Here is a 17,335-nt window from a genome sequence, read left to right as displayed (position 1 = left end):
ATTTTACCTGTGAAGGATTAAATATAAAAATAAAACACCTATTTTTAATTAAGAAATTAAATTGATGTAAAAAGAGTAAAGGACGAATCTTAGTGTAGATTTTGTACGTATGCGCTATGCCTGAAAAGGGTTAATCAAAATAGTTGTTCCAAGAAAATCTAAAGCGTTACTTTATATTGAAGCCGTCCTTTTCTTATTTTTTTTACCCGTGCATCCTACAGTTTCATTCTTTTTGGTCCTTCTGGGATAAGAAAAAAATAGACTGCGTATCCTATGTAGCAAAATTTATCAGGAGACACTGCTTGGCCCCGATTAAATACTGCTTCGCATAACTAACCTTTTATTTACAAGAATCTGCTTGTTTTCTCTGAAACAGTAATTGTTTCCGCCTTTTTGATTTTTATGGATTACCTTAGTTTTCAAATTTACAACTTATACACTACATATAACTCTTTTTGTCATCAAATAATTGCATAAGTTATTGTCAAAAAAAGTACTAACATTTTTTGCTGACTGTACTTTACAAACAAAAACCATACCAAAAAACCAATAACCATAAAAAAAACGTGCGATATGCTAGGGCATCCAAAACCGGTTTTTATTGTATGGAGAAAACCATAAATGTCCTAATTTGTCCGAGCTCTTTAACGCTGCGGCTCCACTGAGGCGGAGACGAGCGGAGCGGAGAGGAGACGTAGGATCGACCAATCATAGTAGTTGAAATCCACATCTCGGAGACGAGATGTAATATGATCGGTCGATCCCTACACGTCTCCTCTCCGCTCCGCTCGTCTCCGCTTCGTGGAGCCACAGCCTTATTCTCTTTTAATCTCATTTCTCTGCAACATACAGTATTTTAATAATTACTTTGTGGCACAGGTGTCGTGATCTTACGAGCTGACGCGCAGCCTGCGTATGCGTACAACGCGATCCCAACACGGACGCCGTACGCGCCGCTCAATGACGTGTTCCGGCTGAAGAAGAAATAGCGCCATCTATTGGTGGACTGAATGAAAAAATTCAAGTCAATCTCAACTGCGAGTACAATTGCCACTGTGGATTTTGAGTGATGTGTTGAGGCATAAGGTTCAGAATGATTTGTTTGTTTTTAATGCCAGTAAATGCGAGAAAAGTAAAGTAAGAATATTACATAGTCATTTTTTTTAAATGACGGCAGGTTGAAGCGTTTACTTGTATTACTTACACGTGTATGCAAGTTGCCAAATCAAAATTCAGTAAAACCACTGCCACTTTCTTTGTATAACCAATTCAGATAAACCAACAAAGTAGAGTCGAAAGAAATACTTTGAACCTTATTTTTCAACAACAAACACATGCCGATGAATCTAGTAGCCAATATGGCCAGTGGTCCTATCCCAGTCTTTATGTCTTCCTTGCACAGCTAGCACAAGAGGCTGTACTTGTTTTATCGCTAAGTCTGACTAAATCATTACAAAAGGGACACGTTCAGTGACAAATGAGCAGGGGCCGAATTGTCTAACGCGCTGACGTTCGCGATTGTATTCGTCATCTCTTTCTACCTTCGTCTTACCGTGTAACAGAAAGAAGAGGTGAAAACGATTGTGATACCAACTGTTCGACAACAAGGCCTCTGGGGTCGAAAAATTACCATCATTTCGACTTTTGTAAATGAGAAATAGCCGCTAGCCACTCTGTTGCAATATTGGTGTCTTAAGTTACCGTTACAATCTTTTTTAATGGACACCACACTCACGCTCGAAGGCGTTGAACGAGTTTCTGTCGTTCGTACAGTCAAGCTCAAAATTAGCTAAACCCCTTGTTCAGAGTAAGCAGGTGACAAAGTATACAACCAACAATTATAAAGAGACAGATAGGGCGGTTTTTTTCTGCACGTATAGGGTAATTTTAGCATACGCCCTTAATACGCTAGATTAAACCGAACGCTCACTTTGTGTAAGTGCGTATTCCTGCGTGGTCAACGCTCGAAGAAAATTAAACCGCACACGCGCTTCCAAAACGAGCAATACGTTAATAAAACGCTTGCCTGAGACCGCCCTAAAATGTTTCAAATTAGTGAGACAACTACTTAGGGGTTTAAGCACTTTGAGGTTGAATGTGTATGGTAAAAGGGAATACGTTCACAGACTTAATTTTGCGAGTCTGTAAAATTCATTGTTTCGGAATTTGGGTTTGAAAGTACTTATCACATTTTTTCTTTGGCATCCACTTTATTATTTAATCTAATGTCGTAAATTTGGTGAGCCTAAGGATCACCAACATATTGTTCGCAAGATGTCATAGAACGCGTATAAAATATCGACACTATTTTGAAAAACTCTCGTGTCTCAAATCAATATCAAAAGTTCATTCAGAAAAATTATCGTATTTGAGATTACGAGCTTTATTAAAAATAGTGACGATATTAATTAAATTAATAGTTTTCTAAACTACACAACATAAAAGTTCGGGCTACATTATAACGAAGTGGCGTTCAAGTGACAACTTTAAATATGCGTTGTTGGCGTTCACATAATTAAACGCCATATCTTTATAAACCAACATCGTGACAGTATTTTAAGAAAAAGTATATCTAAATTCCTTCAGCTGTTTTTAAACTCAGATAAATCTAAAGCTAAATCTAATTTATGTATATAACAATATATATACTGCACATTTGTTTATCTTGCCTTAACTAGATTACATTATATTTATATTTCTCGTGTGATCGATAGAGGAACAGAATTTATAACAAATATGTGAAGAAATGTTTTTGCCATTGCGTTGTACTAGAATAAGGATGTACATTTTAGGTGCCTGTAAATGTAAGTATTTTTGTAAAGAACATAATAAATAATTATACATGTAACAAGTTTTTTATTCGAACTGTATAGCTGTACAATATATATATATTTACACAATGCAATACAATATACAATGACCCTTAAATACCACAATAATAAATAACCGACACAGAAAACAGGAAGTCGTCGAACCTGAATCGCGTATCAGGGTGGGACCTTTTCATAATCAATTCCGCTATGATGATGATTTTGGTAGATGTACGGAATGTCAAGATGACATCAGTTAGCACAAAGGTTTCACCCTGGTGCACGATTTAGTTTCCTTCACTGCACATAGAGAAAATTACAAAATAAATAAAAGGCAGCCTTATTGCTTTTAGACTCTAAAGCTAAAGCTGCCTGCCAATTGTTTATGTTTATAGTCTCTATGTACAGTCGTGGAATGAAAAGATTGACCACCTTATGGTCTGTATTTGCTTGTTCAGTATTACTGCTTTCTCGACCGAGTATATTCCCTCATAATGTCATTCAAAAAGGTAACATAAGTATGCTGGCAACGTGTAAACGAATTTATTTGAAAACTGGTCAACCTTCTCATTCCGCCACTGTACAGAGCGATCTCTTCGAGGTAATCTTTTTCAACAGATAGAGTCAAATAAAATATACTCAGCGGCACAAAATTTGGCCCACATTGCCTACAAAAGTACCTATTACTGCATACATTAGAGGGCCAGATTATTGCCGCTCAGTATATTTCATAAATGGTGCAGTTCACAGCAGATTAGAACAATAACAAAAATACATATATAACATGTGATAAATAAATAAGTATTTTAATAGACAACAACATATTAATATACTTACAATAATAACATTACACGTACAATGACAGAGACAAACCAATAGTTCTCCCTAAGTAGGTATAGACTAAAAGAGAAAGAGATAAAGATGATGATGAGATAGAGCAAGAGACAGTAGTTAGACTACAGAAATAAATTAAATAGATAAGCAATCACTTACAATATAAGAGTAAGTATAAAGTAGAAAAAAAAATGCTTTTGATCAATTGCATTGCTGAAATAAACCTTGATTTAGTGTTAAGCCTGGTTTAGTTGATTCAATAATGTGTGAAACTGTCAAACCTAAACCAGGCTAATCATGGTCTTAACTCTAAATAGATTTTTTAAAGCAAGTGGCCTTTAAAGAAATGATTCAAAGTCAAAGTCACATTCGATAACAACAACGCAAACATACCATATTGTGGACTATATTTTTTAACAATATAAAAAGTGACTCGTACTTTTGTACGTCTGTATGACAACGTGTCTCTACTCTCTCGTCTGGACAATGACCTAAATCCCGAGTAGAGCTCCTTCTCGGGAATATTCTGATAATGTAACCTGGAATAAAGGAGCTTCGCCATGAACTTTAGGGTGAAAAACACATAGTGAGGAAACAACAAAAAAGAAACAATAGTGTGTGTGAAGTTTTCAATCCACACGGGCTCACCCAAGCTCTCTCATTTTGAGAGGAGGCCTGTACCATGTCACTGGTACGCGTACTCTTTCTTAACTCAAAAGGCGGTATCTCTAAATCAATCACTTTTAAGTTATTTATGTGTAACGCCTGATTGCAGTTTTTTTTTAAGCTACAAAATAGTACAAATAACTCAAGTGTTTTTTCAGATACCGCATTTTGCCTTAAGAGGTCAGGGTATAGTCCATATATAAATAAATAAACTTCATTTAAAGCGTTGTGTTGGAGCTAATAAAAACTGACAACCCATCTTCACTTTCTTCACACATAAAAACTTAACACTTACTTCTAAAATAACTTAACACGAAAAACTTAATCTAATTCATCGCACCTCTAAAACAACCGTGACAAGGCTAATTCCAAAAAATATATTATTAGTCGGTCGGTTAGATTTTCAACAAATATCGGACACTTATTTTTTCTTTTGTCAACTAAACATAAAATTATGGACGAGCTACGTCACAGTGTACGTATACTTTTCGAGCTTTTTTTGTGGCGATTTCTCGATGAAGAGACTTTTTATTCACTCGATGAATTCTTTGCAAAGGTTAGAAGTTTGAAATATTAAGATATGGTCATTTAATTATTTATTTTATCTATTGACATGAAGTTACATAAATCTTATTATTTACTTATTATTAGTTAGTGAAATGACATGAAATGAAAGCTCATTATTGTAAGTTAAGGACATTATTTTAATTTATTGAATCATTATTATTAGTTACTGAAATGAAATGAAATCTTATTATTATGAGTTAATGCCATTATTTTAGTTTATTGATTCAGTATTATTAGCTATTTGACATGAAATGAAATCTTATTATTATGAGTTAATGACATTATTTTAGTTTATTGATTCAGTATTACGAGTATTAGCTGTTTGACATGAAATGAAATCTTATGATTATGAGTTAATGCCATTATTTTAGTTTATTGATTAACTATTATTAGCTATTTGACATGAAATGAAATCTTATTACTGTGAGTTAATGATATTACTTTAGTTTATTGATTCATTATTATTGGTTATTAACATGAAATGTGTCAATCATATAATGTCAATCTTGTTTGTTGTGTTACTGTTATGACCACTGGGTTCTTCATAAGTGAAAATTGCATATATATATATATATATATATATATTAATGTATGTATGTTGCATGCCTATGGAGGCGAAACAATGGACTTTATTGTAATAATAACATCTGTACTTACATTGATTTTTAGCAATAAATGAATTGAAATTGAAATTGAGCTACGTCACACCTATGTACGTACGTGTACTTTTTACTAAGGAGTGACGTTACTGGCCCGCACTGAACTTTGTCGCGCTGCATCTTATTCATTTTTGCTTTGATTTACAAAATAAAAAATACGTGTCCTATATTTTCTGATAATCTAACTGATTCGACTAAACTTTTTTTTACACCAGCATCTTCCCAATTTTTAAAATTTGCATTTACGTCAGTGTTGTATTAGGGGTGCGCATTTTAATAATTATAATACCATCACACAAGATTATTTACAAAGGTATTGCACCTATTTCTGAGGTATACTTACTTAACACCAACACAGGGTAAAAAAGATAATGCTATGATAAATGCAAAATAAATGCTCTACCGATATACAGCGTGTATTTTTGAACAACCACAAACGTTAAAGGTAGTTAATAAAATGCCCTAATAAACATAACTTCATTATCTTGTAGGTGTATTAAAAATTACGACTCTTTGGCCTTAGAAATAAATTAGCACGCAATGTATCACTGCATGATTACTACTTACTTTATGTTGATTCGAAACTTGTTGGTTCTCTCTCGTGTCAAATTATTGTCCGCAATAAATTGTAAATTAAAAAATAATTACGATTTAGTAGTTAATGCTTTTAAAATTTATTGCAATATTGCTTCACAGCCCTAAGACCAACTTCTAGTTACTTTCTGTGTTTCTATGAAAAATACACGCTGTATATTACAGATATTTGAACATAATAATCATGAATATTCGAAACTTACACAATGTACGTACAGTCACGGAAACTGAATCGCGTCCCAGGGTGTGACCTTTTCATGATCAATTTCATGTCAATATGACATCAGTAGCACCAAGGATCCACTTTAGTACAAGATTCAGTTAAATACCTGACATAACTGAGGTAAACTTCGAAAACGATTATGAAGTAGAAGTAATTTTTTAAAAACTTTGGTAGCATTATCGACGTCTGTATCAAAGTAAAGGTGTTCCAAAAGTTTGCTAATCATTTATTTCAGGCATTGATGTTTTTAAATCTTAAGTCGTGACCCAGTCGACTTCCATGTCCAGTATACTTGAAGCTGCTCAAAGTTGTCGCCAGATTCTCTTCTTCAATTATATTATTGCTCCTTTAATTAATAAAATCATTATTAAAACATTTAAAAGAAGTCAGACGTAATATTTAAATAAAACAGTTAATGCCGTAGAAAATAATTTACCTTTTATTTCTACTAACGAGCTTCTCATTAGCCGCCAATTCTGTATTCGAGTGACGTACATCGATGACAGATTCATTAGATGTATCTTCGCCCGTTACATCTTTAGATTGTTCAGTCAACTGTGACTCATTCGCAATTTCACCAGTTAAATTATATTCTGATTCTTCATCAGATAAATCATCAATTATCTCTTCAGTTGTTACTGTAGTGCTGGAACTGTAATTTAAAATATGTGATTCATTTGAAATATCTTCAGTTAAGTTTTCTGACTCGTAACTTGTCATTTCATAAAATATCCCTTCAGTCGTTAAATCACCACTTGAACTTTTATTTAAAACATAGGATTTATTCGAAATTTCGTCAATCAAATTTTTTGATTGGTCAGCTGTCGTTTCATCAGATACCTCTTCTTGTGTAACTATGTTACTGGAACTGTCAATTAAAATATATGATTCTGCCATTTCATCATCTTCTTGTGTAACTATGGTACTGGAGCTGTCACTTAAAATATTTGAATCATTCGAAATTTCATCGGTTATGTTTTCCGATTTGTCAGGTGTTATTTTATCCGATATCTCTTCAGTTGTTATTATGCTACTGGAACTGTCACTTAAAACTGAAGACTCATTAAAAATTTCATCAGTCAAGTTTTTTGATTGGTCAGCTGCCTTATTATCAGATATCTCCTCTTGTGTAACTACACTTCTGTCATTTAAAACATTTAAGTCATCTGAAATTCCACCAGTCAAGTTCCTGAATTGATTAGCTTTCGCTATCATTATCTCAAACATTTCTTCAATAGTGCTACTGGAATCGTTGGCAACAACTGATGACTCATTTGAAATCGCTGCGTTTGAATTAATAGAGTGATCTATAAATGATTCACTTGATATTTCTTCACTAACTATGTTCAATTTACTGTAGACTCCTTTTTCATTAAGATAATCTGATAAGCTGTTGGCTATCCGTTCATCTGAAATTTCTTTATCTGTTAAATCAATAGATTTCTCAGTAATTTCAATATCTTTATAAGTCGGACTGGGTTGACTAGTGACTGATTCGTTGAATTTTGCTATTGTAGGCATATTAAGTAGTTCATTGTTTGACCTAAGTGGTTTAAGAATATCAACGTATTCACCATTTAAATGAGGTTTTTGAGTGGTCTCATTCAAAACAGTGACATTCGCGTTAGGCTTGTCATTGTTTGCTTCAATAATGTTTATATGAAAAGTTAAGAGCTGTGTTGCAGTAATAGCTACTTCAGTGGTGTGACCAAAATTTGAGTCGCCATTATCATTGGTGCAATTGCCTAAGTTCGGTAAATCAATGAGTTTATTAGCATTTTGATTATCAGTCAAATTTTCGGTTTGGTAAGTAGTATTAATATCTTCTACTTTAGGTGAAATTGTCTTTACAGAATCATCAACTTTAGTTACTTCGTCAGTTGTATTCAATTCATCAGTCGCAGGCTCAACAGTACTTTTAGTTGTATACAAGTCAAATGATAAATCTGTGCTAGATGGTTCACGATTATTGAAGAAGATTTCTCTAGAAGTAACTTCTATCTCATGTTCAGATTCAATGTAATCTTCTTTAGTACCGAGGGTCTGATCTACAGCAACAGTGATTACGTGTGGTTTATCAGTGTCATTATCAACAATATTTATATGACTATTTAAAAGCTCGATTTCGCTAATAGCTACCTCACTATCGTCACCAACGATTAAATTGTAATTGAGAACCTCGTCTAAGTTTGGTGAAGTAATAACAATTGTACTATTTTCATTATTTTCGCTGCTGTTTTGATCAATATTCGAGATTTCAATTAAACTTACTATGTAAGTATTTCCATCTCCTATATTAAGTGAAACCTCTGTCGTAGGACCATTGGTTATAGAAAGTATTTCATCAAATTTACTCAACTCATTAATTACAGATTTGTCGATTATTTTATGTACATTTTCGTTGAAAACTGTTTGAACGGAAACTTTTTCAGTATTAAGCGCTTTTTGACTATCAGACAATACTTTTACCGGACTTTCAGTTAGAGATCTATCACTTAAGTAGAATGCTTGGGTGGTCCTGTCTGATTCAGTAGTGATCACGGTGGGCTTGGCACCATTTTCTTCAATAATATACATATCTAAATTTACAAGCTGTGTCTCGCCAACGGTTTTTTCGCTACTATACTCAACCAAAGATATATCTTTGACGTAAGTATTTAAGTCTCCTGTGTTAAACGTAATCTCTGTCATGGTATCATTGATTGTAGAAAACACTTCGTTGGTTTTACTCAAATCATTAGTTACAGATTTGTTGATATTTTTTTGTACAATTTCGTTGGGAATAGGTTGAACAGAAACTTTTTCAGTTTTGAGCGCTTCTTGACTATCAAACAATATTTCTATCGGAGTTTCAGTCAAAGATGCGTCACTTAAGTAGAATGCTTGGGTGATCCCGTCTAATTTTGTAGTGATTACGATGGGCTGGTCACTATATTCTTCGACAATATTCATATCTAGATTTAGAAGCTGTGTTTCGCCAATGGCTACTTCGCTATCGTACCCAACCGCAGATTTATGTTTGATAACTTCGACTAAATTTTGTAAGTTATCAACAACGGAACTATTTTCATTTATGACGTTGATGTTTTCTTCAATATTGACATTTGTGATGCCACTGAAAATAGTGTTCCAATCTTTAATATTTTCTGTAATCTCCGTTACAGAATCATTATTCATAGAGAAGACATTTTCGGTTCTTTGATCTGCAGTATTTTGATTGATTATTACAGGTTTTATTAAAATTGGTTCTTCCGGTTTTCCTTCTGCGCTAACCGTTTTAACATTATAAAAAGTAATTTCTATTGGAGACACGCTGAGGCTATCATGTAAGTATGGCTCAAGAGTAGTCTGGTCGTATCTAGCTGACATATTGTTAGGCCTGTCTGAGTATTCTTCAACGATATTTAAATCAAGCTTTAACAGCTGCGAGTCCGCAATATCTGCTGTACTTTCTGATGACGTTGTATTGCTTTTGATAACCTCGATTAAATTCTCTAAATCATTAATAATATTAACGCTACTTCTTTCAGTATTTGTATAGTCTGAGTTAATTTCTATATTTCTGTTTTCATATTTTTCTGTAACTACAATTTCAGCATCTTCAATATTGCTCTCAGTAGAAATTTTGTCTTTGTATTCCAAACCAATAACAGGGTATACTTCATAAAAATTATTGGAGATTTCTTCAAACTTCTGTGAATTACTGTTTACAGTTTTTTTGTTAATGTTATGGATTGGTACAGTAAAAAGTTCTGCATTATTGGAATCTCTTGAAAGTTCATGGTCTTTGTAATCGCTTGCGTCTTTTGCAATTACTTTCAATATGTGAAATTTCTCCAATTGTGAAAGGTCTTCCGCTTTCTCGCCAAAATTCAGTTTGTCATTCAATTTAAAAACTATAGGATTTTTTTGATTATTAAGATCTAATTCATTCGTCTCTAAAGATCTGCCTTCAAGCGGTTCACTGTGGCTAACTGGTTCTTCAGTAAATGTATTATGTATCACTATATATTCATTTTCTTGGTCTTTAATTATTTTTATCGGAGTGGTAGGAATGACATGAAGATCACTTTCATTACCTAAATATTCATCTGAAAAGTTATCAGGCACGTTTATTTTTAATGAATTTGTATGCTGAGGGATATTACTGATCTGTATGCTTAATAAATTATTTTGAGCAGTTTCATTTACTTTTTCGTTAATAGTTGTCTGTGTCACATTTACTTCACTGCTTCCATTTACATATTCTTCTGAAACTATATCGAGCAAGCTAGTATTTAATGATTTATTGTTTTGCATAGTGTTATCCACCTGCTTGATCATGAAATCATTTTCAGCTGTTTTATTCATTTGTTCATTAATCGCTATCGGTATCACATTTACTTCGCTCCTTTCATCTGTATATTTTTCAGAGACTGTATCAAATGAGCTAGCATTTATAGATTTGTTGTTATGCGTCACATTATTTACCTGCTTGCTCAGGAAAAGCTTTTCAGCTTTTTTCTTTAGTTGTTCATTAATAGTAGTCTTTGTCACATTTGCTTCGCTGGTTTCGTAATCATTTTCATCTATGTATTTTTCGGAGACTACATTGGGCAAGCTGGTATTAAACAATTTATTGTTTTGCATCACGTCATCCACCTGCTTGCTCAAGAAAACTTTTTGACCTGTTTTATTTAGTTGTTCATTAATCGCTATCTGTATCATATTTTGTTCGCTGCTTTTATCTGTATATTTTTCTGAGACTGTATCAAGTGAGCTAGCATTTAACGATTTGTTGCTACGCGTTTCGTTATCTACCTGCTTGCTCAGGTAAAGCTTTTCAGCTGTTTTCTTTAGTTGTTCATTAATAATAATCTTTGTTACATTTGCTTCGCTGGTTTCGTAATCATTTTCATCGATATATTCTTCGTAGACTAGATTGGGCGAGCTGGCATTAAACCATTTATTGTTTTGCATCACGTTATCAACCTGCTTGCTCGAAAAAACTTTTTCCGCTGTTTTATTTAGTTGTTCATTAATTGTCTGTGTCACATTTGCTTCGTTGCTCTCATAATCATTTTCATCTGAATATTTTTCGGAGACTTTATCAAGCGAGCTGGCCTTTAACGGTTTACTATTTTGCATCACGTGATCCACAGGCTTGCTCAAAAAAACTTTTTCAGTCGCATTAACAACCTGTTCATTAATCTTAGTGGCTTCCATTTTTTGTTTTTTAATGCCACTTGCATCAGTGCCAGGTTTTTTGAAAAATTTATTATTTTTTTTACTTGATGTTTTATTGGTGTAGTATGCATTGATTTTATTTAACGCTTGGACTAAGTTACCACTATTAAACTGAGCATTGTGTGTTGAATTTTCTGCCTTCACATTAGTTACAACAGATTTAATCGTCGATGGTTCAGCTCTTTCATTATGATTTTTTGCTTTATAATGTCTATTATAATTCCGTTTTGGATGTGGTGCTACTGGCTCGAATTGTTTGAACTTTGTCATAGGTTCTCGTGTAGGAAAAGACCACCTTCTCTCGTCTATTTTGTCTTGCACGAATAGTTTTCTCAGCAACGGCCTCTTGGTTGTTACCATTGGCTTCGTGACATCGGTTTTAAGCGTCGATCTTTCAGTTACAACAAACTTCTTGTTGTTCTTCGGGAAGAGGGACAGCTTTCGCCTTTCTTCGGGAGAGCGGCGCCATATTGGAGGGCGCGATCGTTTCTCGAGAGCTATGACAGGTTTCGGTACATTCAAACTCTTTTGTGCTTCGACAAAGGCGATTATCAAAGTCACACAACATATCTGAAAATGAAAAAATACAAGTGTTATATTTTTTTGCTTAACTCTCCATTTTTAGAGTTCCGTACCTCGAAAGGAAAAAACGGAACTCTTATAGGATCACTTTGTTGTCCGTCCGTCCGTCTGTCAAGACCCTTTTTCTCAGGAATGGGTGGAGTTATCAAGCTGAAATTTATATCAAATACTCAGGTCTTCTGTCCCTTGGAGCTGTGTAAAAATCAAACTTCTAAACCAGCGAAATCAAAAGATACAGCCGTTTATGCCGCAAATTTTCGAAACTCGCAAGGAATCAAAACCTACAGGGTACTTCCCGTGGACTCAGAATCTTGAAATTTGGTACGAAGCAACGTCTTATAGCACAGATAAAGGAAAAATTGCGAAAACCGTAAATTTTTAGTTATATCATATAATAAAAATAATTTTAAAGTTACTACATACAGGTTTGTACGGAACCCTCGGTGCGCGAGTCCGACTCGCACTTGGCCGGTTTTTGTTTACTTAAATGAGAGCTAGTTGTTTGCTATTTGTTTTCTTTTAGTACTAGCTACTAGGCAGTGGAATTGAAATCTTGATGATTCAACTTACATCATATAAAATATACACAGTATTTTCACTTTTCATGCTCATAAAATTCGTATTTATGCTGAATGTAAACAACATAAGCTCAGAGGCCCGCACCTCTGAGCTTTTCAAAATTCATGTGCGAAATTACATTTCAAATTTACAACGAGCTTTACGGTGAAGGAAAACTTCGTTAGGAAACCTGCACACACCTGTGAAGTAATTCAACGGTATGTGTGAAGTTCCCAATCCGCACTGAGCCCGCGTGGGAACTACGGCCCAAGCCCTTTCGATGATGATTAACAACATACAAAGTTTCATTGCTCTAGGCATTAGCTCATGTCAGTCAATCTGAATTAATACGAGTATAGAAAGGGCAACACTACAATGCTTTTTTATGACAATATTTTTTTCAGTCTTCGATCATTTCAGTGAATCATATACTTTAAGTTTTAGTTTAAGGGTGCCTTTCGACCAGAGATGTGCTATACAGCTATGCTGCGAGGATGTGACCGTTTCCACTAATGCTAAGCTATGTAGCCGTTCGAGGAAAATGCTAGACCGGGAGATGGTGATACAAAATATTAGATGATTTGTACCAGTATGGCGGTTCTTCAGGGGTCTAATTACGGAATGCCAAAGTAAAATGATGGTCATAGCGCTGGTACCGGCGGCCCAATCGCGTGGGCGTTAATCGAACGTGTCGGATAAATAACGAGTGTCGAACGATTTGTTCCACAAAAATGATTGTATTTTCCGATAGTCGATAAAAAAAGATGCAACCGGTAGCGTAATGCCATACTTCTCCGGTGTGGTTTACAGCCCGCCATACCGACGCGAATACATTAATATAAAAAAAAACAATTCAACCATTTGTTCCAGGCTAATTTTTGCACAGCTAATCATCGTCGAGTAGCCATTCACGAATACACCATGCCATACTTTTCTGGTGGTTCCAAATGGCCGCCAACCCGCATATACAAATCGTTTTGCGAAAGAAAAAAAAATACTTCTTTGCGGCGTATGTATGTACGTACGTACGTAATGTATGAATTCAGTTTTTCTTGTTACTAAAATCGATGACATGGTTCCTAAGAACAGATCTTCGTATGTCTTATAGTTTCAGACTTTCCCATACTGACCAATCTAAATGATCCACCATGTTTTTTTTTATTCGTCTGGATGGCAAACGAGCAAGTGGGTCTCCTAATGGTAAGAGATCACCACCGCCCATAGACACCTGCAACACCAGGGGATTGCAGATGCGTTGCCAACCTAGAGGCCTAAGATGGGATACCTCAAGTGCCAGTAATTTCACCGGCTGTCTTACTATCCATGCCGAAACACAACAGTGCAAGCACTGCTGCTTCACGGCAGGATTAACGAGCCAGATGGTGGTAGCAATCCGGGCGGACCTTGCACAAGGCCCTACTACCTGCAAAATATATATATTTATTTCTGAAATACTTACTACAATAAATAAGAACTTGAACTAAATTTAAATTTCAATTAAACAAATAAGAAAAGTTTAGTTTAGTTTAGTTTATTTATTCACTCAACATAACAGTTACATTATGTAAAGAAAGAAAGAAAGAAAGAAAATACATTTATCATAAATCATTTATATAAATACATTAAGTCAGATTATATAAGAATTTATGCTGAGATCGTCAAAATTTGTAAAAATAAGCAAATATAAAAAACAATCAATAAAATACAATGTCAAAATAAATTAAATTCGTCCTCAAGGGGGAGTTGTCAAGAAATCAAATTATTCATTACCTTAAGGTCGCGGGTCAGCAAGGAAATTATTTTAGTTCATTGATATGGACCTCCGCAAAGTAACGCCTGATTCAATAAATTATCAAATTATTAATTATGTCAATGAAAATGGTATCTCAAATAGGGATCGTCATAACAAAATAAATTATAAAAGTAAATGTTCATTTAACAGTACGAGTATGTACCCGAAGATGCTGGCAGCATTTCCTTGCGCTTTATTGCAATGCTGATACATTGTGCGAGGAAGCTGCCAGCTCTTTGGTCCCCCGTGATGTCTGTCTGTCGTTTAGATCAGGGGTCGGCAACCTTTCGGCAGACATGAGCCAAATATAAGTAAAAAAAATACGAGAAGATAGGCTATATCTATCTACGAGTACCTATTGTAAATAGGTTCTAAGTATACGTGATATAACAAAACAGTCGCGGGCCGCAAGGATATAGGTCTCGGGCCGCATCGGGACCCCTGGTTTAGATGATTCTTTATAAATAAGGTCGCAACCCCGAATAGTACAATTGAGTTGACTGATATTATTCTGCCATACTACATACATTATACTGAACCAGAAACACTTGGTATCACGTTTAAAAAAATACCTTGTAGCAATTTTGTTTTTGACTGTGTAAAAATATAAGTTGCAGTTTAACAAGCATTATTGAGTATGTGACGGTTCAAAAAATCAATAGGTAATTTATATAGGTACGAGTATGTACTTATGTCGCAAATTATGTGTACTTATGTCGAAAAACACATAGAGATTTAAACTAATATTTAATTATTCTTGTTTAAAACCTCAATTAGTATAAGAGGTATATTTTTAGTGCGAAATTCGAACTTCGTTTCGTGCTATTTCGCTCACGCTAATAGTATTTAATAAGAATGTACGAGATATGGCAAGCTTTAATTCACTGCGATCTTAACCGAATAAAAATATTGTAGAATTTTATAAATAGGTAAAATTTCATATTTGGATGAAAGTTAAAAAAATACGTATGTAGTTATAATCATAAACTTAATATTACTAGCGTAAATAGTAATGTAAATAGTAAAGTTTATGATTATAATAGTTGGTTATTCGTATCACAAACTGTTTAAACCACTTCAAAAATATAAAATTTACTTATTGTGTGTAAATAAATATTATCAGTATTTAAATGTATGAAACTCATAAAATGAACTCACCCAAAGAATCCTCATTTTGATTTCGACACAACACTTTCTCACCACTGTCTCTAGACACACTAAACAAACTGAGGCGCTAACCTGAGACCGTCTCTAATTATAGTATTTCCCTCAACGAAAGCATTAAATAGTAATGGAGAAATGATCGTTATGAATCATAACCAAATTGCCAATTAATAATCGTTAAGTTATTTCCTGTGCATCGGTGTTAACTTATTAGCGCGGTAAAACTGGCTAACTTGCAAATAGGTAAACATTAAGGCGTCACGGAAGTAGACTAAAATAGAGATGGCTTCAGATGCGTTTATAATTGGTCTGAGGATGCAGAGTGGGGGTTGTGGAGGTTATGATAAGGCTTTGCCCAGCACTATCTGGCTGGTAAAACAAAAGACTTTCGCGCGAAAAATAGGTGGCGTGATTGTTCGAACGGCTATCAAATACGAATGATAGAAGCACCATGCCTTGAAAATTGAAAAATGGCGGACGAAAAGAGAGAACTTTGTGAAAAACTAACAGTTGTAAAAAAAAGAGTAAAATCGAGTATTATTATAAAAAGAAATATGTTAATTAACCTATGAACTCCCGGTGGCAGGAAACCCTTTATTAGAAGCCAATACTGAATTCAATTATATTTTCACTGTGATCCTGCTAAGCAAATGACGACACCCACGGAAAGCCGCGAATCGTTTCAATAGTCTTTTGTTAGGAAAATGCTTTATATTTACTGTTTTTTATTTTCTTTCGTTTAGAAGGTCAAACAAAACAAACATCCGTAAATATCTGATATGCGACAGCCAGTCTTCAGTACCTAAAATTCGATTTTGAAATCACCTGACCATTTAAAAGGTTACAAAGGGTATATTTAAAGAACTACGCCCTTAGGATGAGTTCTCTTTAGTTTGTCATTGGCATTGATGCATTTTTATGCATTAATTGCGGTTTTTAAGCAGCAGTGCTTGCACTGTTGTGTTTCGGCGTGGAGAGTAAGACAGCCGGTGAAATTACTGGCACTTGAGGTATCCCATAGGCCTCTAGGTTGGCAACGCATCTGCAATCTTCCTGGTGTTGCAGGTGTCTATGGGCGGTGGTGATCTCTTACCATCAGGAGGCCCACTTGCTCGTTTACCACTTTTCGTGGGGGGTCAGTGGTATCGGCGTGTCTAGGGCTATTTTACAAAAATGGAGGGGACTGGGATACCATTCCGTCCGATGCGATGAAGCAGAGTAGACGTATATCTTTGAGTGATCACTAGACCAAATCATGATCATTCTGAACAGTTCGTCAAAAAATAAAATTGATACAAGTTTTTTTCTGCTAACTGTACATTTATTCGACAATACTTTCATTGACGTACTAACTACGAATTCTCACCAAATTTTCAGTCAAACTGATCACTAGAGGTGTGGGGCAACTTACAGACCTACATACGACCATAGCTTAAGTAAAGCTTGTAGAAATGTGTTGTTTATTTCTACGAATATATCTAACTTTTTTCCGCGACTCCGTCCGCGTATAAGTCTTTTATCGCTATCCTGCGGGAACAATACAATTTTTCGGGATAAACACTATTATATGTCCTTGCCTGGGATTCAAAACATCTATATACCGAATTGCATCTAAATTGGCTCTGCGGTTTAGACGTCATCAGACCTACAAACTTCCGCA

At 34.7% G+C, this 17,335-nt stretch overlaps 2 protein-coding genes across 2 annotated transcripts in view; one reads left to right on the top strand and one right to left on the bottom strand.

Annotated features, from left to right (window-relative positions):
• LOC141435752 (alpha-N-acetylgalactosaminidase) overlaps positions 1 to 2,851 on the top strand; it is a 70,462-nt gene extending 67,611 nt beyond the window's left edge. The window contains exon 10 of the mRNA XM_074098540.1: positions 880 to 2,851. Coding sequence (XP_073954641.1) covers positions 880 to 989 — 110 coding nt within the window. The 3' untranslated portion in view covers positions 990 to 2,851. The remainder of the gene's footprint in view (positions 1 to 879) is intronic.
• On the bottom strand, positions 1,650 to 15,855 carry LOC141435751 (uncharacterized). The gene is made up of 3 exons (XM_074098539.1): positions 15,670 to 15,855; positions 6,790 to 12,149; positions 1,650 to 6,699 (listed from the first exon to the last, which is right to left on the bottom strand). Exons 1-3 carry the CDS (start codon positions 15,682 to 15,684, stop codon positions 6,585 to 6,587), a joined length of 5,490 nt encoding a protein of 1,829 aa, XP_073954640.1. The 5' UTR covers positions 15,685 to 15,855; the 3' UTR covers positions 1,650 to 6,584.
• Positions 15,856 to 17,335: the final 1,480 nt, after the last annotated feature.

This window comes from Choristoneura fumiferana, chromosome 15 (genome assembly GCF_025370935.1).
Source record: "Choristoneura fumiferana chromosome 15, NRCan_CFum_1, whole genome shotgun sequence".
Lineage (NCBI taxonomy): Eukaryota > Metazoa > Arthropoda > Insecta > Lepidoptera > Tortricidae > Choristoneura > Choristoneura fumiferana.
This window is presented reverse-complemented; position numbering and strand designations above follow the sequence as displayed.

Bases quoted from the DNA above. Each gene is read 5' to 3' on its own strand.
- LOC141435751 (XM_074098539.1), bottom strand. The intron at 6,700-6,789 runs GTAAATTATTTT...TATTAATTAAAG, and splicing joins CTCGTTAGTAGAAATAAAAG to GAGCAATAATATAATTGAAG.